Source organism: Pinus tabuliformis, chromosome 5_2 (assembly GCF_031772625.1).
Source record: "Pinus tabuliformis cultivar Carrire ecotype Pingquan chromosome 5_2, CPIR1, whole genome shotgun sequence".
Taxonomy (NCBI): domain Eukaryota; kingdom Viridiplantae; phylum Streptophyta; class Pinopsida; order Pinales; family Pinaceae; genus Pinus; species Pinus tabuliformis.
The window spans coordinates 480,788,249-480,813,779 of NC_142306.1; the positions used below are offsets into that span (position 1 = coordinate 480,788,249).

The 25,531-nt window shown below is 35.8% G+C and overlaps 1 protein-coding gene across 1 annotated transcript; it reads left to right on the forward strand.

Annotated features, from left to right (window-relative positions):
• The first annotated feature begins 5,871 nt into the window (after nucleotides 1-5,871).
• On the forward strand, nucleotides 5,872-6,627 carry LOC149159747 (uncharacterized). Its single transcript, XM_089433547.1, has one exon. It carries the CDS (start codon nucleotides 5,983-5,985, stop codon nucleotides 6,406-6,408), a length of 426 nt encoding a protein of 141 aa, XP_089289673.1. The 5' UTR covers nucleotides 5,872-5,982; the 3' UTR covers nucleotides 6,409-6,627.
• The last annotated feature ends 18,904 nt before the right edge of the window (nucleotides 6,628-25,531 follow it).

Genomic DNA, 25,531 nt, shown 5'->3' on the forward strand with positions numbered 1-25,531 from the left:
ACTATTGATGTTTCTTCTCTCAATGGTGAACACATTTTTGAAATATGTAGGCCAATGTAAACTGAACTTTTTACTCCATTAATAAAGCTCAATTTGTTTTTTTCTTCTGAAAAACAAACTGAGAGACAAAAAAAACAAATATACAAAATATTAATCCATTAGCCTTATCCCTTTATTTGATATGTAGTTCATAAAACTTTGATAATAAAATAAATAATCACTATTCCTTTTTTAATTAATATTAATATATTTATTTGTAACTTATTTAATTAAAAATATTTTTTTTCCAAATAAATTACTTTTAAAATTAATTTATCTACTCTTAATTAATACATAATTTATTTAATGATATTTATTTTAATTTGTATTATATTTATTCATCACAAGTTTATTGATATGTAATTTAATTTATTGTATTCATCCCTTTTTACTAAATTACTTGGTGTGGTTCTCTTTTTGTCATTTTGTATTTTATTCAATTCACCTTTTTTTTTAATAAAGTGTCTTTCATTGTATTCATCCTTTTTAATAAATAATTTAACACTTTACCTAGTGGTTCATGAGTGTCAGTGCACACGAGACAATGTTTCACGTTTCACTATTTATTGGTTCACGTGAGAATGTATTGGGAGCCAAGTTTAAGAGAAATCGTTTTTTATTTATTTATTTTTTTAATTGATTTTGTATTATCTTAAAATTTCAAAATAGAACATCTCAAATATTATAGTTCATATATTAATCGTCTCAATTTCCTTAAAGGGAAATTAGATTCGTGGATTAATAATTTAAATTCGAGTGTAACAAAATAAAACATCAAATATTTGTTGCTGTTGCTAAAAATAGTTAAGAAAAATAATTATTAAAAGATATATCATATAATCAAGAGTTTAAAGTAGTTATTGGAGCTGGTTCTTGAGCACTTGTATTAATAGGAGCAAAAAGTTTATGTTTACATTAAATATCGCTTTCCACATGAGCTAGTTGGACATCCATACTAGCCAAACAAGAGCGTTGATACAACTGCATTTGCTTGATTTCGTTCAAAGAAGAGATGATATCATTACAATATTTATGCTTTTCTTTCAAGACTTTTCCAAAAAGAGTTTTTAACTACCAATGGACGGTGACAATGTTTAGGTATTGGCTCTGCCTTCCCCTATTATGAATAGGGTCAAGAACCCAATTGACTACCTCCCCCAAGATTTTGGAGTCAAAGTATGCTTGATGGTCATTATTGGTGAGGGATTCAAGTTGACAAATTTCTTCACGAATGTTAGGAGGTGTAGTAGAGTGAAAGATAGTTGCAACTTCCTAGGATTGGGCTTGGGCATGCGACCTGCCCTAGGGGCCTTTACCTCCACCTCCCTAGCGACTACACATACAAAGCTGGGGCATTTTGCACCAACAGGGGAAAAACTAGTCAAACGAACTATCCCAAAATATACCGGGACTAAGAAGGCTGAGACTAAGAAGGCCGAGACAAAGGAAAGTATAGAAGATACTAAGGATTCAAGATGGCCCAAGCTAGTAAAACAAGGAAGACCAATAAACCAAAGAAGATGATGAAAAACTCTAGGTAGGGACACCCGCTTGCTAGGAAACACCAAAGTGTAGGTCAAAATGCACCCCTTTAGAATTTGGGACAAAACCACCAGAATTACATTACAGAGGTGCAGAGCCATAGAAAAAAATGACTTAGCTAGAAAAACAAAATTATAACCTGATATAACCATCTCACTTTGTCCGATCCGACAAGTTTACGTACATGGGATGCAGGATGACGCCGCCAATAGCTTCAACCTCTAGATCTAGTGGAATCCATAGTCTCACAATATGAAGTCTTTATGTGCCCAAGGCCTAACTCTGGACCAATATCCAATATCCCATGTAAGCAACATTTCCCTATAAACTTAGAGGCCAAATTAGCTTACATGCAAACATAGGTCACTTCCACTTCATTGTACCATACTGTTATCTTCTTTCCATGCATAAACTCACCACTGTCAGACAACCGAGAGAATTTTACGGGGAAGGAGTCCAAGCACACCTATAATTCAGAGAGCATGGTCTCTCCTCACAGAGCAATTGAACATGGGAAGGTTTAACATCACAATGAATGAGGTAGGAACAATTGACATGTGTTATGCATTGGGTGGGATGACCACGACACTCCACTCTTAAATGTTGTGGGAGGCGGTGGGATAACGGGCTTTGGCCCTAACCTCCATCACCGTGTCACCTAACACCCCTAATGGGGGCAAAGAGAAACCATTATTGGATTTGTCTAAATGTATTTATGCAAAGCTTGTGTATTTGTGAATTATTTTGATATTTATGGTATAGATATAAGGTAATTTGTGTGTAAATTTGAATGGTTTTAATGAGTAGGAATATTGATTAATGTTGATCTATCGAGGGGTAAGTGTGTCTTTGGTGTGGAATCCTCGAATGATCATTGATGGGAGTGTCTTCAAATGTCTCAATCCTTGTTAAGTCACAAGTTCATACTATTAAATTGTGGAGTATTTGTACTAGCTTCACCCAATTTTCTAGTCAAAAGATACTAGAGATACTTGGTAACTCTCTTGATGCCTGGTAAGTCTCATGCCCTATGAAAAGATATATAGAGTAGAACTTGTTAATGTTATAACTCAGAATCGTATTGATCACCTATCACTAGGCAAGAGAGTATCAAGGTCTTTAATATGCAAACAAAGCCTAACTCCCCTTTCTATGAGGAGATCTTGACTTCCTCTCTTTAAATGAAGCTAGGTTGAATTTCATGAAGGTAGCTAGCTAAGTAGGGGTGGGTAGAGGTTGGTGGATACATGTAAGTGTACATAAAGGGAAGGTTTGGTTCTTTTCCAAAACCAAGACTTTGCAATTAAAGGGAATAGTTGGCCTCCTCATTATTGCATATTGGTGCATAACATTTACCCACTACTGATGACATTACTCTACCAAGGTAACTTTTTGGCCCTTTTCTAAGTAGATTTTCTAGTCAATTTGATCCAAAACCTTGTGAGAAATTGAGAAAATCATAGTTTTAAGATGTTGAGTTTGCAATATGAGTGCCCTACCGTTTTTTAGGGTGCCAAATCCATTTTTGCATTAAAAAATGCAATTTAAACGATGGAACATTGTGATCTCAACCAAAATCATGTTGTCAAATTCCGATGAAAAAAGTAAAAAAATTGCCTTGTTAAACTATGAACTACTATTTATGATTCATGTACTTATCAACATAAAATTACATCAAACAACTTTTAATGAATAATTAAATATTATAACTATTTTTTATAAGACTAAAATTATTAATTTACATTTCAATTTGAATAAAAAATAGCCTCAAGGGTTAGCTCAATTATTACCCATTGCTAAAGCATCTCGTCAATGGGAGGTCATGGGATCAATTCTCCTCGATGCCCCTAGGGTTAGGATTTGATTAGTTTTACCGACATAATGCGATCCCTTAGGGTTCATAATTCAAATTTATATCTTAATAGAGGTTAGTTATCATTATCATTATTAATTTATATTCTTTTTTCAAATTTTAAAATATTCTTATTTTTATTTTTTTAAACATATTTCTTCAATCATAAATTTAATTAATTAAATTTTAAAAAATAATTAATTACTTATTAACATTTCTTAAAATACGTCAATGGGGCGTATAGTGTAGAATAGACGGTGATAAGTTGCTATGTTAAGACACTCTGTGGTAAAAATGGGTCATTGATTCAAAATTTCGTGGGCAAAAATCTACTCATGCTAAGGGTTGGTCTGGCCCAAGCCAGGTGCGACGACTTGGATGCCCCTAGGTTGTGACTACTCAAGCCATAGGTTAGGCGTGCAAATCATCTCAAGGCTCACATTACCTAACAAACAAACAAAGAAAAAACATTTCTTAAACTACAAGAGAGGGTTTTTACTAGGGTTTCTTTTGTATAACTATCCATGGCTAGTTCGGAAATTCCATGGGAGGAGGTTTGATGCCCTCCTTCAGTCAAATTGTCTCAAGAGTTTGTAAAAACATTGTCCATCGATTGGCAATCCTACCCAAACTCCTCATCATTTGTGTCCTTTTCAAAGTTTAGTTGGAGGTAATGGAGATTTTGGTCACTCAGAGAAACCATTGCTAGAAGTATTTTGACAAAATAAAATTCAAGGGCGTTGCGTGCCAAAAGCAACACAAGCTCCAAGGTATGAGGTTAGACCTAACAAGATTCCATAACATATCCAATATATGTAGGATCATGCTTTGACCTAGTTCATCGAATTATGGCCCTCTCAAAAGTCATTGATCGGTTGGATCGTAAATAAAATGGAACCTCAAGGGACAAATAAATTTGGAGCTAGGAGCAAAAGGTTTCTTCACAATTATATTTTCTAGATTTGAAGATGGAATGATGGTTTTTGAAGGAGGACCTTACATTTTTAATAATGTTGGGCTCTTCGTGTGATTTTGGAAAGAGCGGTACAACCCTGACAAGGTAGACTTCCTTGCTGCCTTAGTAGGGGTTCAACTCTTTTTTCTTCCAAAAGAATAATAGGAGGAATAAATCCTTGAAGGCATTGGCAATTCCATTAACAACTTTGTCAAGGTTTCTGAGGCACCTAAGAGTGGGAGATACACATCCTATGCAAGGATATGTGTCTATATAAATATTTCACAACCTCTTCCAACTTCAATAGACATTTATTATTAGGATAATCTATGGAAACAACCAATAGATTATGAAAATGTCCCATTTAGATGTAGGCATTGTCATGGATATGGGCATCTTTTTAGAGATTGTACTTTGCTGACAAAGTATTTACTATTAGATCAATTAACTCATGAAGAGCAAGAGGTTTGTGAAAAATTCCCCTAAAGGACAAGGGATTTGAGACCTCAAGGAGCCACAAATTTTGGTTAGAACCCCAAGTTTGGAAACAAGTTCAGAGCTCTTTCCTCTCTGAACGGTACCGTGATGCAAGAAGTTACTCAATTAGTCCCTTAGTCGGTTGTTGGAAGTATTCCCAAGTCTTTACCACATGTAGCAAATCTCGAGAAAAAATTCTATGCCAAAGGAACCAACTAGCTCAATGATGAAAGAGGATAAGACACAAGACCTCACAAACGACATAGATCTAAATGTTCCATATATGATGGCTCTAGCAAAGGTCTGTCTTAATAAAAAATCCATCAAATAAATAATGCTCAATCAGATTCGAATTCTTCACATCCCCATTTAGAAGATCATATACAATCTTTCGAAAATCGCCCAAAACAAAAGCCTTAAAGCCTTGGAAAGAAGATAGAGAAAATTAATCAACTTAGAAAAAAACATAATAATATCAATAACATTTCCTTTGACTAGTTAAAAATTGAACATAGCGAAAATAATAATGTCCTCTGGACTAGTTAAACATTTAACCTACCGAAAATAATGAAAGTATGACAGGGCCAGCTGCCTCCAAAAAAAATCTTGAAATAGTGGCAGGATTTGAGAATAAAAAGAAATGTGAAAACAATTTTTTCATATAATTGACTATCCACCTTTTATTTAAAAATTAATGAAATAGAGTGGGATTGATTATCTATTAAATGCATAATTTTTATCACAGTGTAAGGATCAAATAAATGTTTTTTTAACGATTAAAGCTGTGTGTTATTTCTCCACACAACTCTATAAAATGGAACCTGCTTTCCTCTTTTCATTTATAAATAAATAAATTTTAAATCAAAACTTTAAAGAAATTTTCGAAATTCACGTGTGGGCCCCCACTCTAAAAATCAGTTATTCCCATGTCCCATCGATAGTGCGGGTGAGCTGGTCGGTGATGTGACGCCAAGGTTAACCATCAATTTTAGGCACTGTCAATCCCTGCTACCTAGGTATATCGCGAGGGTTTGTGGTCAATTTATGTTATGTGTCGCACCAGGTTCGACCTGCAGACCTGCGACATTTAATTTCCAACATTTCTATTTTATCACACATGGCCGATTTCCCTGGCGCGCCCTGTAACTACGAATGCTATGGAGTTATGGAGTACCAGAACAGCGGATACGGGGAGCTGGATGCGGATCTTCCGAAAAATGTAGTTGACAAACTCGTGGCGTGGCTGAAGATCCATTTAATTTCTTCTATGCAGAATCATTTCGGCGAAATTGTGAAGGATGTGATCTCTTTCCCGGGCTTCAATGACAGTGTAAATGATTACTGCGAGTTTGTTTTAGATCAAGCAGTTGCTTACATTCCAGAATTGAAAGCAGTCATGCTTATACCTGGAGCCAGGCATCAGCTCCTAAATTTGATGAAAGGTATGGTAAAGGAGTCCCTGGTTTTGCTTCTGGTCGGGACCGGGGAACACTATAAAGAAGCCAAAGCGTTTGTGGATCTGTATGTTTCGGATACAGTTTAGTCAGAGAAGAAAGGGTTACGGGGACTGGTAAGGGTAACAATAACATGCTATTATGTTTTCAGAGTATCTTCTGGTACGAGCTGGTGGCTTAAGCGAATGAAAGAGGGCCGAAACAGCCGAGCAGATGGATTGTGTAGTTTAACTGTACAGAAGCAAATCATCTGTGTTTGTGCATTTGAACTTAATGGTAGAGGAGCACTGCGCGCTGTATGCCTGTATGTGACCACAAAGATTGTATATATACATTAGCTATCCATATGTATTTACTTGTCTCTGGTGATTGAATTTTGGGTTAGTTTCTTCAAATGGGGCACATAGCGATGGTTTCTGTTTTTTTTTTTGGGTGGTTTCTGTTTTTTTGGTGATTGAATTTTGGGTTAGTTTCTTCAAATGGGGCACATAGCGATGGTTTCTGTTTTTTTTGGGTAACTGATTTTTTTTTTTTTTTTACAACATGGTGAATTGGTAACTGTGTGGTCTAATCTAAGGGAGATCCAAGATCAAATCTCAACGCTGCCACTATAACACCAAGAGCATAACCAACCCCCTGCAAGTCGGCTATACTAAATCTTTATGATTTTAGCATTAACACCAAGAGCATAACCAACTACCTGCAAGTCGGGTATATTAAGTCTCTATGATTTTAGCAAGAGCAGACTCACAGGAAAGGGGAATCTGCCCCTCTAGCTGCCACCACAGCAGGGCAATGTAGTCAATGAGATTTGAACTTCGGTCTGCCTGGGCATAGCCCATGTAACTTACCGTCAAACCACACATCACTGTACTTGGGTAACTGAAAATATTACAAATTACAAATTTGGACGGTTGAAAGCACAATGTAAATTTGTTCTATGAAAATTGCTATGGAAATCCATTGTAGGGGGGCCTTACTAAAAGAATCACCATTCCATAATTTAGAAGTACAGTAGAAATAGGATGGAAAGTCAAGTTAATGGATGAAATGTGTTTGAATGCATCTTTGTTCATAGATGAGTATGTTTTTGGTTCTGATGGGGATTGGTTCTATATTTTTTTTTTTTATTTTTTTTTTTTTTTTTTTATTTTCCGAAGGTGGCAAAACCTATCAAACTCAGGGGTCAAACCAACAGTGAGGACAGCCATCTCTGGCTGCTATCCGCGAATGTCGGTTTGACTCATCACCGTTATCAAGGAAAACCACGCCACCTGTAATAACCCGCTGGTGGTCCGTAAGGGAGCAGGCTTTCACTCCTGCCAGATGCCTCTGGGTCTTGGGCCGTTAACCTGTTTCCTTACGTCCGAGGAAGACGAGCTCTTAGCCAAGCAGAAGCAGTTTTACGGCATACTCCAGGCCGAGGGATTGGTTCTATATTGTTGTGAACATGGATATGGATATGATAATGATATATATATTTTTTGATAATGAATATTAAGTATTAAAAAAACATGTATATTGATTTGGGAAAAGTAAAATAATAATTTTAAAGATAACAAAAAAAGTCTTACACTTTTTTCAAATAATTACATAATAAGTAATATTCCCCAATTAACACATTCTATATATAATTGAGATTAACTTATTTAGATTTTGTTTTTTAACACTAAATAAAAATAAATATTCATATTATACGTATTGATTGATTAGTGGATGGATGTTAATATATATTAAGATAATATCCACTTGTCAAACATACTATTTATTTATCTATTTCAATTTTTATTATCTTTATTTATCCGTAATTTAATTAATTACTTCTCGCGTTTCTCTTTTTATCGTTTTGTATTTTAATAAATAGTGTCTTTCATTGTATTCATCCTTTTTAATAAATAATTTAATATTGTACCTAGTGGTTCATGGGACAATGTTTCACTCACCAGTTTCAGTGCACACGAGACAATGTTTCACGATTTATTGGTTCACGTGACAATGTATTGGGAGCCAAGTTCCTAGAGAAATATTTATTTATTTATTTATTAAATAATTAAATAATTAAGTTTGTATTATTTTAAAATGGCAAAATAATATAGTTTATCTCAAATAGGTCTCAATTTACTTAGGGAGAAACTAGATTGGTTAATTAATAACGTGAAGTCAAATAAAAAAAACATAAAACATTTGCGGTTAAAAATTGTTAGAATTATTATATATTGAATTATATAGATAGGAAAAACAATTACTAAAAGATATATCATGTAATCAAGAGTACCAAGAAATTATTGAAGTTGGGTTCTTAGCACTTGCATTAATAAGAGCAAGAGGTTTAAGTTTATGTTAAAGATGACTTTTCAGGTGAGTTAATTGAGCATTCATACTATCCAAACAAGAGTGTTGGTACCACTGCACCTGTTTGATTTCATTCAAAGAAGAGATGATACCATTATAATCTTCATGCTTCTCTTTCAAGACCTTGCCTAAAAGAGTTCTTAACTGCCAATGGAGGGTGATGGAGTTTAGGTATTGGCTATGTATTTCCCTATTATGACCAGGGTCAAGAACCCAATTGACTACTTCCTCTAGGATTTTGGAGTTGAAATACACTTGACAGTCATTAGTGGTGAGGGATTCAAGCTGGCGGATTTTTCACGACTGTCAAGAGGCGTAGTAGAGTGAAAGATAGTTGCAACTTCTTAGGCTTGGGCTTGGGCATGTGCCTTGCCCTATGGGCCTCTACCTCCACCTCCCTAGTGACTACGCATATATTGCTAGGGCATTTTGCACCAACAAGGGAAAAACTAATCAAAAGCGCTATCCCAAAATACTCCAGGACTAAGAAGGCTGAGACTAGGAAGGCCAAGACAAAGGAACGTATAGAAGATACCAAGGATTCAAAATGACCCAAGCTACTAAGACAAGGAAGACCAATAAACTAAAGAAGCTAATGAAAAACTCTAGGCAAGGATACTCGCTCGCTAAGAAACACTGAAGTGTAGGTCAAAATGCTCCCCTATAGAATTTGTGACAAAACCATCAGAATTACACCACAAAGACACAAAGCCGTAGAAAAAAACGATCGAGTTAGAAAAACAAAATTGTAACCTGATATAACCAGCTCACTTTGTTCGAGCTGACAAGTTTACATACACGGAATGTAGGATGACGCCACTAATAAATTCAACCTTTAGCTCCAGTGGAATCCACAATCTCGCAATATGAAGTCTCTATGTGCCCAAGACCTAACTCTAGACCAATATCCAACATCCCATGCAAGCAACATGTCCCTATTGTAACAACCCCAAAATTAAAACATGCAACTAATTATATTAATCATGCGAATTATAATCAACATACAATTTATCAACTATTTAACATCGAATTTTGGAAATATGAGCAGAGACAACTTACCTGTGGCGATGATATTCCTTGCTTGTGATTTTGGAGTTGAACGCTATTTGAATCCTGCTAACCACAACAAAGTTTTGGGGTGACTCTCCACCCAACCATAGGCTCAGTTGCATATAATCTTTCTACAACTGGCCACTCCCGAGCCCTCAATCAACGTACTACTGCCAATGAATCTTTTGTCTTACAACACTTTTCTCCCAAGAGAATGGATGATGGAATAATCTCTCATCTTCCTCACTGTTTATTAAATAGAGCAAACATTGGAAGGAGAACCGCATGCACACACTCCATGTGTCAACATGCAACTTTTATTTCTTTATTTTAAGTTTAACTTAATTTAGTAATTCTCTTAATATAATTCTTTCTTATTTTATTCCTTTTTACTTTTTGATATTTTTACTATTTTTATAGTGCTCTAAATTTAACTCTTTCTTATTTTATTTTACTTTTTATTAACTTTACTTATTTTTACAGTTTATTTTTATTTATATTTATTTAGAACTCTAGTATTGTTATTTATTATTATTATATTTTCTTCATTCTTTATTATTTATTTACTGTTATTATCTTTTCTTTATTGTTTATTATTTATTTTCTTATCTTTTAATATTATATTATATTACTTCTTATTTCTTATTTTTATTATTATTAGGGAACATTACATACTCCCCCTCTTTAAGGAACTTCGTCCCAAAGTTAAGTTGAATTATTTAACATTTTATTTATTTAGTTATTTATTACTTCATGTTTGCCCTACACCCTCTGCTGAACTAGTATAACCAACAGGCATCGAAAGTTTTCACAACACCCGGGAAATTTCAAGGAATCTTTGTCCTTTTTCCCACTTTCGGAACCAGACATAAGCTTCCCCGGTCTGTATCCTAGTCCAAGGCTGGCCCCAAGGCTCGCGACTGACTCAGACTTCATTTGCCCCAAGGCAGGCATTCGGTACTGTACTCAATGACTCCGGGCATTTCGCAAGGCTGGCCCACTCCCTCCACAACTACTAAGGCGCACAACCCCAGGCATCGAAGTCCTTACACCCTCACTAGACTTCGGCATCCCAATCCAATACTAGGCACCTAGCCTACAATATCAAGCACTTGGCTTCCTCAAGATGGTCTCATAGCTCCTCAAGAGCTATCCATCAAGAGCTATACAAGATAAAAGGAACCACTGGCATATGTAGTGTTGATTGAGTTTGTCCCCATCCAATATGGTGTTACATATTCTCCCTCGCAAGTATGGGCTCCCACAAGATCATCAAATAAACCAGCCCTCTCGGCCCATTTGTGGAGTTCCTGTCAGTGATCACATCTCAACATGCAACCATTGCATTAGTTATAATCATAGTATCATAGAAAATAATCTACATGCCAAGTCTTGCATGTCATCATGAAAACATAACATCATTGTTAATCACAACATTCTGAATAATAACCAACTACATGCTCATGCATGCCATAAAACTTGCATGAAAATACCACATTCTTCACTTTATGAAATACCATCATAAGTTATAACATCAACATATCTTCATCAAAGATATATCATGACATCACAGAATAAATGAACTACATGTCAATATACAACATATCATAACATCATGATTCCTATGCATATCATATCCATCATGAGCATACAACATCATTATCATAACAAATAAATAAATAAGCACCACATATGCATCATTAACCTCGCATGAGAACTATATCAATTTATCACATACCATCACATCATGAAACATCAGTAATATGATAACCATCTCAATACTTAACATATACAAAAAATAATACACTATAAGCATTCTTATCATGGTTCATAAAAAAAAACAATTTCATTTGTTTGTATAAACAATAAATACCAAAAATAAGATTATTCAACATTCCTCTAGGACATAAGTTATCTCACTAATACTATTAGTGTCATGTTTTCATCAAGGTACCAATTACTTTTTTAATAATCATTTTCTATTCTTTTAACTAGGAAGTTGACTATTTACCTAGGGTTATAGTCATCATCATTAAATTTCAAGGGGTGACATCCTCAAAGCAATGTTGACCAATTAAACTATTGATATGCCCAAAGGACTATGAGAGTTCAATCACATATATTTTCAATCATATGAATTATAAAAAGGACACTCCCAACTGTAAATGATAACCCAAAATTACACATGTATACCCTTGCAAGCTCAAACTCTTACATCAATTCCATAAAATATAAGATGCCAGAAACTAGGATACAACAGAGGCACATGATCACATTATTGCAACCAACCCATAAATAAATATATTGGGAATTATTGAAATAATCAACAATTTATATTTTAGATGATGTAGAGTAGATCAACACCATGAGAAAGCTTGATACCTCTATAATCAATTTGATGAATCAAGTCATAATTGACCAATCATCAAAACTCACATAATTCAATAAGGGACACCACATTGTTAGTTATTCTAAAACTAATTTCATGAAGGTCCAGAAAATTCTCGTGTGATCAATGCAAAATTTAATATATTAGTGTAAACAACATTAATAACTAGACCCAAGGAAACCCAAATGGTAAATAAAATTGACATCTTAACTTAATAAACAAGTATAAATTAGGTGAGAAATCAATATTTTTAATTAGAATTAAAAGATGAAAAACCATGATTGAAGACAAACATCTCATTTTTATTTTTCCCTATCTTTCTTAACAATAATAATAAGTTCCACAATAGAGATCAAGCCACAATTTATTTTCCATTCATCCAAATATATTTATTACAATACTTAAACCATAAGTTATCAATAACCACTAATTTTATAATATTCTAAATATTTTCAAAACTAATAAAAAATAAAACAAATATTTATAATAATTCACTAATACCTACACAAATAATACACAAACACTTATATTTATCTCTACATGAATGCATTAAAAATAATATTTTTACATTTAATATAATTAATTATATTATTTTAAATATAATTAATTAAAGTAACTAATTATAATTATAAGTGCAACCCCATGAGTTTAATGAATGTATATTTGCAAATATTTTACTGTTCAAATAAATGAAGACCAAAGCAAAAATAGTTAGGTTGCTTAAACGTTCTTTCAAAACCTCATTGAGATTATTAAAAGTTAAAAATATTCCTTTCCATGAAAAAATCTATATATTAATAAAGATTGAAGTTGTATTTGAGGATATTATTTTAAATGTTATAGTCTATTCGGGCACATTCATTTCACATAATATAATAAATAATATTTATAAAAATAAAGGATTTACAATTAGTAACTCAGGGAAACTATAATGACATGTCCTTCTGTTAGAGACATTGTTAGTTAATTATTATGTAGAAATTTCCACTGTAGATCAATAGATTATGCAATAGACTAAAGCAAAATACAAGATCTACTTCTACAACACTTTACAGAAGCTTAATCAAATTGAACAAGATCAAGAGAACACATATAATTGATAATGTGAAATCAATCACACATAACACAAAAGAAATAACCCGGGGAAAGCCTTAGCCTAAAACCCCAATCTCTGTATTATCATACAAGTGGAAATCTTGTTCAAGTTACAAAAAGAATCAGCTCTCAAGATATCCTGCTCTCTTTGCAATCAAACAATACTACTCATAGACAGTCAAAGGCTCTCACAACCTTCTCCTCTGCCCTCCAAGCCTCCTATTTCCTTGCGCAGTTTTTCTTGGGGTCTAGTGCTTCCACTTGTGTGAATTCCCACCTCACACAACTCACTTGGCTCAGAAATAACTGCACAAACCTGAAGGAGATAAATCCTTCTACATGGATGAGTTTCCTTTATAGGAAAAATTCATCCAACTGATAGTACATTGTCCCTCCTCTGATCTCAACTGGGTCTCTGACTGAACTGACATGCATGAGTTATTTATGAGAGAATATTCAGTTATCTGAAGTGCAACAGTTACATGCATGCAAGCATTAACTAACTGAACTCACAATTAATTCAACAAACTGTTTGAACTAATCTAACTGGACTTGACTCAGTTAACTGAGCCAACTAATTAAAACTCAATATTACAACTCATCCTTATCTCTTTAACTGATGGATAAATTCCTCAATCAATGGAGAAACTGTTGCATGTCCCCACATAGACTTCATGTTTGATTTTCTACAACTAATTAACTCAAGATGAATTAATTAATTATTTACAAATAGTTGCTAAGATCAAATTCGAATTTTACTTCACTATTTTAGTTCAGGGACTAACTAAAATAGGAATCTATCCCGAACTGCTATTTTTAGCAATTCTATTTATATCACTTTCATTTTTCATTCCTTGCTGCCATGTTCAACACTAGTACCTGAACTACTATTTATAACAGTGCTATTTTTAGCACTTCTATTTTTAGCATTTCTTGTTGCCATTTTCAACACTCCCTCTCAACAAGAAAGGCATTCAATTCGAACCCGATCCTGAACCTTTGGAATGTTCTGCATGCAACACTTCTCCCAAGTGTTGTTGCTCCAGCAACTCTAAAAACAAAAAAATCTCCCAACTGACCTCTCTGTTGGGCTAGAAACATACTCTAATGCTGAAGCTCCCTCTACCGCTGACAAGTGATTCCTCTCTGACCTCTGAGATGCTGCAACACTCCATGCATCTCGCACCATTGCACACCTCTATGTGCCATCCTGCACTAGTGCAACACTCCTGTGCCTCTCGCATCGTTGCAACTTGCTAGCTCTGCACAGTCTTGGGACAACTGCATTGTATCTCTCTCTGGCGCTTCATTTGCATCTGTCTCTACCCACTCAACAAATCTTGCTACTCCTCATTGGGGCTCCCATAGCAAGGTCTAATCAAAGAGGTTGGGTACCTCAATGATCCTACCCCTATTTCAGCCTTCTTGGGACTGTCACTCCACATCGCCCCACCTCCAACCTGGAGATATGGATGCATGTGATCCCTCTGCCCACTTGGCTCAAAATTTCCCCCTACTGGAGGTCTCTACATGAGTGGATGCCTCCACTCGGTCTCCTCTCACCTTCTCCAGTTGTGGCTGCTCTACAACCTCCTGAAGCTGCTTCACCAATTGTGGCTCCTCCACAATTTTCTGAGACTTCTTCTGGTGCTGCATGTTGAGAGGTAATGTACTCTCCCTCTCAACTACCAAGTCTCCAACAGTTGCCTTTCTCCTCAAGGCTTTGCATGCATATTGAACCTCAAGAGCATACAGGTTCTTAACTCATGAACCGATCTGCTTCACTTGTCTCGTGGTGATGTATCGAAGGAAAACCTTTCCCTTACTGAAGACTACATCATAGCCTTTGTCTTCCAGCATTGCGATCGACACCAAATTTTTCCTCAGTCCTATTACATACTTGACATCGGTTAAGGTAATGCGAGCTCCATGCTCCCTCTGAAAAACAATTGTGCCTACACCTGAGACACTATACTTTTCATCATTACCCATTGCTATGAGCATCAGGAGATCTTTCTCCTCCAAGGTATTGAACAAACTCTTGTCGCCGGTCATGTGGAAAGAAGCTCCACTGTACTGAACAAACTCTTGTCGCCGGTCATGTGGAAAGAAGCTCCACTGTCAAGAAACCAACCACTTCCCACCATGGATGAAACCATGCATGCGAAAAGTGTGAAATCCAACTCGAACTGTGAGGCCAGTGCCTCACCTTCTGATCCTTCCACGGATCCCTTCTTGGATTTCCTCAGTGGACAATTTGTAGCAAAATGGCCCACTTCATGACAATGAAAGCATTGCACTTTCGATTTGTCAAACTTCTTCCCACCATGGAAAGAACTAGATTTGGGATGAGAATCCTTCTCCTTCCCTTTCTTTTCCTTACTCGCTAAGGCACAATTTTCTTCATCTTCCTTGGATGAAGAAGATCCATCTCTGGTGCTTCTCCGTATCTCCTCCTGCATCAAGTCTGACCAAAGTCGTTCCCAATATGGCAGTTTCTCTCTTTCGTTTACCAAGTCTTGGTAGCTATGCCAGCTCTTAGGAAGACCAAAGAGTGCAAGACTCACCATGTCATCATCAACAGTCGTGATCCCTACACTTCCAAGCTCATCCCTGTAGGTGGTGAGCTTGTTCAGATATGTAGAGATCATGTCGCCCTTTTCACACTTGATTTTCCGAAGCTTGTCTTTCAGCGCCAGCTTCCTCTGATCGCTGCTATTCTGATATAGATCTTTCAATGTTTTCCACATCGAAAACGGTGTCTCCTTCCCATGGAGACTCAAGACTATGTGGTCTCGAACTCCCTCCAGAAGGATTCTCCTTGCTCTAGCCACACATTTCTTCCATTCCGCCAATTGAGTAGCATCAGTCGACTTGGGGACTTCTTGATCAATGAAGTCCTTTAGACCGTTATCCTCTAATACTGCTTCCATGCGATCCTTCCAGGCTATATAATTTGAGCTGCCATCAAGGGCATACTCCAGTCTTAAACCACTGAATGCCATTGGTGAAATTGAGATGTGATAAGAACTTGATTTCTATATTAAGGAATCTCAAAATTCGAACTTCTCCCTTCTTGTATATTGTTCTTCTCCTTTGATCACCTTTGCTCCGATACCATGTAGAATTTCCCACTGTAGATCACCTGATAATGCAATAGACTAAAGCAAAATACAAGATCTACTTCTACAACACTTTGCGGAAGCTTAATCGAATTGAGCAAGAACAAGAGAACACATATAATTGAGAATGAGAAATCAATCACACATAACATAGAAGAAATAACCCGAGGAAATCCTGAGCCTAAAACCCCAATCTCTGCATTATCATACAAGTGGAAATCTTATTTAAGTTACAAAAAGAATCAGCTCTCAAGCAATCCTGTTGTCTCTGCAATCAAACAATACTGCTCATAGACATTCAAAGGCTCTCACAACCTTCTCCTCTGCCCTCCAAGCCTCCTATTTCCTTGCATAGTTTTTCCTGGGGTCCATTGCTTCTACTTGTGTGAATTCCCACCTCATACAGCTCACTTGGCTCAGAAATAACTGCACAAACCTGAAGGAGATAAATCCTTCTGCATGGATGAGTTTCCTTCATAGGAAAAATTCATCCAACTGATAGTACACTATCCCTCCTCTGATCTCAACTGGGTCTCTGACTGAACTGGCATGCATGAGTCATTTATGAGAGAACATTCAGTTATCTGAAGTGCAGCAGTTACATGCATGCAAGTATTAACTAACTAAACTCATAATTAATTCAACAAATTATTTGAACTAATCTAACTGGACTTGACTTAATTAACTGAGCCAATTAATTACAACTCAATATTACAACTCATCCTTATCTCTTTAGCTGATGGATAAATTCCTCAATCAATGGAGAAACTATTGCATGTCCTCACATAGACTTCATGTTTGATTTTCTACAACGAATTAACTCAAGATGAATTAAATAATTATTTACAAACAACTGCTAAGATCAAATTCGAATTTTACTTCACTATTTTAGTTCAGGGACTAACTAAAATAGGAATCTATCCCGAACTTCTATTTTTAGCAATGCTATTTATAGCACTTCCATTTTTCATTCCTTGTTGCTATGTCCAACACTAGTACCCGAACTGCTATTTATAGCAATGTTATTTTTAACACTTCTATTTTTAGCCATTCTTGTTGCCATTTTCAACATATTATATATATTTATCTTTTCAATTATATAATATAAAGTAATAATTCATCTCATTCCCTTAATTGAGCATGAAGTCTCTACGTACTAGTTGAGGTATCCTAACTCGCAATGAGGTAGAAGACATTGACAGAGTTTGGGCCCCTCAATGTTACACCACTAGTCAGTTGGTTTGTTACTATGAACCTATGGTAAGTGCTAGTTGTAACTTTGCATGGGTATACCCTTGTTATCTATTTCATTCACCAATTCCCTTCCAAGCACTAACGTACTTTGAATTATGGTTCTATAACTTGCCGGATTGAAATGGAAAATTTTCCAATGAATCTTGATTTGTAGAATTCAACGTTGTTGATGATCTACGCTACATATATATTTTGCAAATTTCCTGTATCCATTCCAATAGAGCATGGTTCATTCTAAATTTCTTTCTTTCTTTCTTTCTTTTTAATTTCGAGTTGCATGTACATGCAATCACCCTTTAATCATATGAGGGTTATTTCTCTTATTGTGATGACATTATTTGTTAAGATCGATTAGGGTGTTTTGGAAATACACAACTAAAACAATAGTCATATAATTTGACCAACGAGTTTACCCAATTGATTTCTTAAGTGCCAGAAAAATCACTATTCTTGAACTTGTTATTTATTCAATATTCTTTGATATTGCTATTTTGGATTATTATAAGCTATTCATCTTAAGTCATATTGGGTATATCATGTATCAACAACAATATTAATATATTACTTATATATTATTTATCAACACCGTAACTAATTAACTAATTATATAAGCCTTTGTGATCTTTTATAACACACTTTGTTTTGGGTAAAGATATAGGTTATCTAATATTATTAAAAAGAAATAATTAATTTATTACAAGAAATTATAATAATTATCTAAGAAATTTATAAATAGTGATTTTAACAATAAAATGCCCATAGGCCTTAAGGGTTTGAGCCTAGCTCTGATACCATATATAACAACCCCGAAATTAAAACATGCAACTAATTAGATTAATCATGCAAATTATAATCAACACACAATTTATCAACTATTTAACATCGAATTTCGGAAATATGACTAGAGACAATTTACCTGTGGCGATAATATTCCTTACTTGTGATTTCGGAGTTGAACGCTCTTTGAATCCTGCTAACCACAACAAAGTTTTTGGGACGAATCTCCATCCAACCATAGGCTTAGTTGCATATAATCTTTCTACAACTGGCCACCCCCAAGCCCTCAATCAACGTACTATTGCCAGGGAATCATTTGTCTTACAACACTTTTCTCCCAAGAGAATGGATGATGAAATGATTGAATGATCTCTTATCTTCCTCACCGTCTATTAAATAAGGCAAACATTGAAAGGGGAACCACATGCACACACTCCATGTGTCAACATGCAACTTTTATTTCTTTATTTTAAGTTTAATTTAAATTAGTAATTCTCTTAATATAATTCTTTATTATTTTATTCATTTTTACTTTTTGATAATTTTACTTATTTTTACTATTTTTATAGTTCTCTCAATTTAACTCTTTCTTATTTTATTTTATTTTTTATTAACTTTACTTATTTTTATTTAGAACTCTAGTATTGTTATTTATTATTATTATATTTTTTTCATTATTTATTATTTATTTATTATTATTATTTTTTCTTTATTGTTTATAATTTATTTTCTTATATTTTAATATTATATTATATTATTTCTTCTTTCTTATTTTTATTATTATTAGGGGACCCTATAAATTCAGAGCCAAATTAGCTTGCATGCAAACATAGGTCACTTCCACTTCATTGTACCATATTGCAATCTTCTTATCATGCACAAACTCGCAACTATCAGACAACCAAGAGAATTTGACGGGGAAGGAGTCCAAGCACACCTACAATTCAGAGAGTTGGGTCTCTCCTCACAAAACAATTCACATGTGTTATGCATGGGGTGGGGTGACCACGACACCCCACTCTTAAATGTTGTGGGAGGTGGTGGGATAGCGGGATCCCCCCAACCTCCATCACCATATCACCCAACACCCCGATTGGGGGCTAAGAGATCATTATTGGATTTGTCTAAATGTTTTATGCAAAGCTTGTATTATTTGTGAATTATTTTGATATTTATGGTATAGATATCAGGTAATTTGTGTGTAAATCTGGATCGTTTTAATGATTAGGAATATTGATTAATGTTGATATATCGAGGGGTAAGTGTGTCTTTGGTGTGGAATCCTCAAATGATCATTGATGGGAGTGTCTTCGAATGTCTCAATCCTCGTTAAGTCACTTGTGGAGTATTTGTACTAGCTTCACCCAATTTTCTAGTCAAAATATACTAGAGATACTTGGTAACTCTCTTGATGCTTGGTAAGTCTCATGCCCTATGAAAACATATATAGAGTAGAAGTTGTCAGTTTTATAATTCAAGAACCTGTTGATCACCCATCACTGGGCAAGAGAGTATCAAGGTCTTTAATATGCAAACAAAGCCTAACTCCCCTTTCTATGAGGATACCTTGACTTCCTCCCTTTAAATGGAGTTAGGTAGAAGTTCATGAAGGTAACTAGCTAAGTAGGGGTGGGTAGAGGTTGGTGGATACATGTAAGTGTACATAAAGGGATGGTTTGGTTGTTTTCCAAAACCAAGACTTTGCCATTGAATGGAATAGTTGGCCTCCTCATTATTGCATATTGGTGCATAACATTCACCCACTACTGATGACATTACTTTCTGAGGTGACTTTTTGGCCATTTTCTAGGTAGCTTTTCTAGTCAATTTGATCCAAAATCTTGTGAGAAATTGAGAAAATCGTAGTTTTAAGATGTTGAGTTTGCAATCTTAGTGCCCTGATGGTGTTTGAGGGTGCCAAATCCATTTTTACATTAAAAAATGAAATTTAAATGATGGAAGTTTGTGATCTGAACCGAAATCATGTTGTCAAATTCCAATGAAAAAAAGTAAAATAATTACCTTGTTAAACTATGACCTACTATTTATGATTCACGTACTTATCATTTAGTAATTCAAATTTTAATCTTGATGGATTTTAGTTATCATTATCATTATTAATTTATAAATTTTTCAAAAAAAAAAAAAACATATTTCTTCAATCATAAAATTAATTAATTAATTACATAATAACATTTCTTAAAATAGATCCATGGGGTGTAGAATAAACGGTGACAAATTTCTCTATTAAGACACTTAGTGGTAAAAAAAGGTCATTGGTTCGAAACTCCGTGGGCAAAAATCTAGTCATGATAATGGCTGATGTGGCCCAGGCTAGGTGCAATCCTCGGGTGATTTTGACGACTTGGATGCCCCTAGGTTGTGGCTATTCAAGCCACATATCAGGTGTGCTAATCATCTTGGGACTCACATTTCCTAACAAACAAACAAACAAAAATATTTCTTAAACTACAAGAGAGGGTTTTTGTATAGCCATCCATGGCTAGTTCCTCACTCAGTCAAATTGCCTCAAGAGTTTGTAAAAACATTGCCCATTGATTGTCAATCCTATCCAAACTCATCATCATTTCTGTCCTTTTCAAAGTTTAGTTGGAGATAATGGAGATTTGGTCACTCAGAGAAACCATTGCTGGAAGCATTTTGACAAAATAAAATTCAAGGGCATTGCCTGCCAAAAACAATGCAAGATCCAAGGTATGAGGTTAGATCTAACAAGATTGCAGAATATATCCAATATATGTAGGATCATGTTTTGATCTAGTTCATTGGATTATGGCCCTATGAAAAGTCATTGATCAGTTGGATCGAAAATAAAATGGAATCTCAAGGGACAAATAGATATGGAACTAGGAGCAAAAGGTTTGTTCACAATGATCTTTTCTGGATTGGAAGATGGAATGATGGGTTTTGAACGAGGGCCTTACTTTTTTAATAATTTTGGGCTCTTCATGTGATTTTGGAAAGAGCGGTACAACTATGACAAGGTAGAATTCCTTGCTGCCTTGGTAGGGGTTCGACTCTTTTCTCTTCCAAAGGAATAATAGGAATAATAAATCCTTGAAGGCATTGATCATTGACAACTTTGTCAAGGTTTCTGAGGCACCTAAGAGTGGGATATACACATCCTATGCAAAGATATGTGTCTATATGAATATTTCACAACCTCTTCCATCTTTAGTAGATATTTATTATTAGGATAATCTATGGAAACAACCAATACATTATGAAAATGCCCCATCTAGATGTAGGCGTTGTTATGGATATGGGCATATTTTTAAAGATTGCTCTTTGATGAGAAAGGATTTACTAGTAGATCAATTAACTCATGAAGAGCAAGAGGTTTTTGAAAAATTCCCCTAAAGGATAAGGAATTTGAGACCTTAGGGAGCAATAATTTCGGTAAGAACCCCATATTTGGAAACAAGTTCACATCTCTCCTTCTTTGGACGAGACCATGATGCAAGAAGTTAACAAATGTCTATCTAAATAAAAATCCACAATCCATACCAAACCATCAAATAAATAATGATAAATTAGGTTTGAATTCTTTAAATCTCCTTTAAAAAATCATATACCATCTTATACCATCTTTCAAAGATATCCAAAGATGATAAAGATGCCAAAAAAGAATAACTTAATGCTTTAAGGCATTAGGAAAAAAGGAAAACAAATTAATCAACTTAAAAAAATTCGTACTAAAATCAATGACATTTCCTCCTTATTTTTAAAAAATCCCTTGAATTTCCTAAATCTTTAGAAAATAAATATAATTATAATCACTGTGATTGTCTCATAATTTCCTCTTGACTAGTTAAACATTGAACCTACCGAAAATAATGAAAGTATGATAGGGCCAGCTGCCCCAAAAAAAAATCTTGAAATAGTGGCTGGATTTGAGTATAAAAAGAAATGTGAAAACAGCTTTGTCATATAATTGACTATCCACCTTTTAATTAAAAAATTAATGAAATAGAGTGGGGATTAATTATATATCAAATGCAGAATTTTTTATTATAAGGTAAGGATCAGATACATGTTTTTTTAATGTCTATCCTTAAATGTTATTTTTTAACGATAAAAGCTGTCTTCTTTCTCCACGCAACTCTATAAAATGGAAGCTGCTTCTCCTCTTTTCATTTATAAATAAATAAATTTTAAATTAAAACTAAAAGAAATTGTCGAAATTCACTTGTGGGCCCTCACTCTAAAAATTAGTTATTCCCATGTCCCATCAATAGTGCGGGTGAGCTGGTCCGTGATGTGACGTCAAGGTTAACCATCAATTTTAGGCACGGTCAATCTCTGTTACCTATATAGCCAGCGAGGGTTTGGGGTCAGGTCGCACCGGGTTCGACCTGCAGATCTGTGACATTTAATTTCCAACATTTTTTTTAAGTACAAAAAAAACTCTATTTGTATTATCAGAAAGATCATGTACATTGTATCAACTTTATTTACCCGTATCATCATAGAAAAATATCTGGGTTGCGTGATCATGTGAACCCTATCAAAGAGACTAGATAACCAAATATATATAGAGAGAGTATACAAATATATAAGTTTTGCGTACATCTAGTAGAAGATATAAGAGAGAGTACAAGACAAATACATCTATCATATTGACCTTGAAAAGAAACAAGTTCATCCTATTACTTTATGTAACATGAAAAGAACCATTTGCGAGTAGATTTTGATTTTTCTGATTTTTCTATCGGTTACATACAAAATTATGAGACAAAATTATACCAAAAAAAAATTTCAAAAAGTAAATGTGTAATTAGCCAAGGAATTGGAACTCCACATCGCTTAGTACATTGCCCTCCAGAATTATATCCATGTGCATTTCTCTCACTATCCCTGTTAGACACATACATGGCAAACACAAAGTGTAAATGATAAACATGAGTGTGCATCTATTATTGATAATGATATACATTTATAGTACATTCGTGTGATCGTTGGGTTCCACATCCCAAGGTCTCTTGCACTGTCATGACTGTTCACATTCTACATCAACCCATAGAGGATTAGGTGTCCAGCATTCTCCCCCTTAATCCAAAAGGGTATGTATGAGTCCAAGAAGAGAGTTGTAATACAAAATGTGCAAAACACATGCATGGCAGCACTAGGTTGAATGTGCTCTCTGAAATGTTGGTACAAGGGGTGGTTTAAGGATGACCACCAACACTAGAACGATTAGCGCAGTTCTCGGAACTCTTCCAAGTCTAGCATGAAGCTCAGGTCTTCTGCTAGAGGAAGTGCTCTTGATGTTTTGAAGAGGGAAGCCTTTAACCGTGAAAGGGAGGTCTCACCCCGCATAAAAGGGAGAACCTCAACCTGAAAAGGGAGGTCCCAACCTGTGATGGTTTAAGGATGACCAACAACTCTGGAATGCTTAATGAAATTCCTTGAACTCTTTCAAAACTAGCAATAAGTTGAAGTCTTCTACTAGAGGAAGTGTCCCCAATTCTTTGAAGAGGCATCACCAACTGAAGGCATAATCAGGGGCATCTTTGTCTTTCGCTACAACTTTGAAAATGGTATGGTAGGTTGTGGCTCAGGCTCGCTTGATGTGGCTTTGAAGCTTGTAGATGACCATCATTTCTTTTTTGTCATATACAAGGTGAGATGATGGAGAAAACTCAACTGCAAGATTGCTCAATACTCTAGAACAAGTTCAGACATATGACTGAAATATCTTCTTGGTTGTTGATGCCCATTGCCAAGAAGCAATCCATCCAAGATGAATCTTTGTTCTTGCAGGAGGTTTGTTTCTAAAGCATCTGTTTGAAGAATGACTAGTTTTATGACAATGCTTACATGGATGAAGAATAAAATAATGATCTTTCATATGGCCAATTGATCCGAATTAGATCCATCAAGAACTGTCAAAGAACTATCACTGTATCAAGTTGGGACAAATCTCTAAAAATTCCAAAACAACGATAAAAAACATCTTGAACCAGTGGCAATGGCAGCCAGCGTAGAACGATGAGGACCTCAGTCAGAGCGCTCTGACCAAGGCCCATGGAGACTGCGCAGGAGTTCAAAGTAGCCCCTGGGAGGCCCGGGTCGGGAAAATAAGGAGTTTTTGATGCGCGATTAGCGCTTCGCTGGATGAACAGGGCCATAATGAACGAAAAGCCCGAGCACTTGTTTGCGTGGGGGAATTAGAGAACCGCAGGCGGAAAAGCGAAAGGCGCTAACGTATAAAGGCGGGACCCGCGCTCTGGAAAACCGGTGGTATTGATTGGGGTGCCCACAAACAGTAAGAGGTTTTGGACGAGAGCGGGGCGATTCCATACATCGATCGACACGTGGCAAGCGGAGGTGAGAGAAGACCGTTGTTGATCGCGCACTATCGATCGAGCAAGTCAACCATGCGGGACATGTGTATGGCGTCAGATCTGGAGGCCCTAGATCAGACGGCTGAGATTGAGCCCGATGGAGGAAGGAGAATTGACGAAGGAATACGCTACGTTTTAGAAGGATTTGGAATCCGTTTGACAACCACGGTGGAGGAGGAACACATCCACGACGTAACTAAAGAAACGAACTGACGAAGCATGCTGGCGTTGTTCAGAGGAGGACAAGTGGCCACTCCCTGAGTGTTCATGATGATGCCGAACAAGGAGCTCCAAGCGCAGTTGCAGAAGGTGAATCGACAAAGGCGAAAGAGGAACCGAACATGCTTGGAACAGATGGGCTAAAAGCCATGAACAGAGACAGTGGAATCAAAAAAAAGAAGTGGGGATAGTTAGTCGAAGTTGAGAGACGAAGACAGAGAGACCAGAATCCCAAGAGGAGGATGGAACACAGGGAACAGTGAAGCAAAGCAGAAAGAGATAGAGGGCCGAGCTGACCAGCAGCAACATTGAGCACCAGAGAGCTTGAAAACTCAAGCCATCCCATAGAGGATCTGTCTGGACTAAGCACCACATTTGGCTCTTTCCACTGTAGACCAGAAGGTCACAGAGCGGGTAGGAAGAAGAAGAGTCTGTGCACTCCCGTGGCTTGGGGGATCCAAGAACCACCCTGCCTAGCGAAACCTGCTTCAAGAGAACTCACATTGAGTCCCTGTATTGTAATTCTCTGCTTAAAGGCACAATAAAACAAGGCCACCACTGAAAGCTGGACCGGAGATGTAGCCCT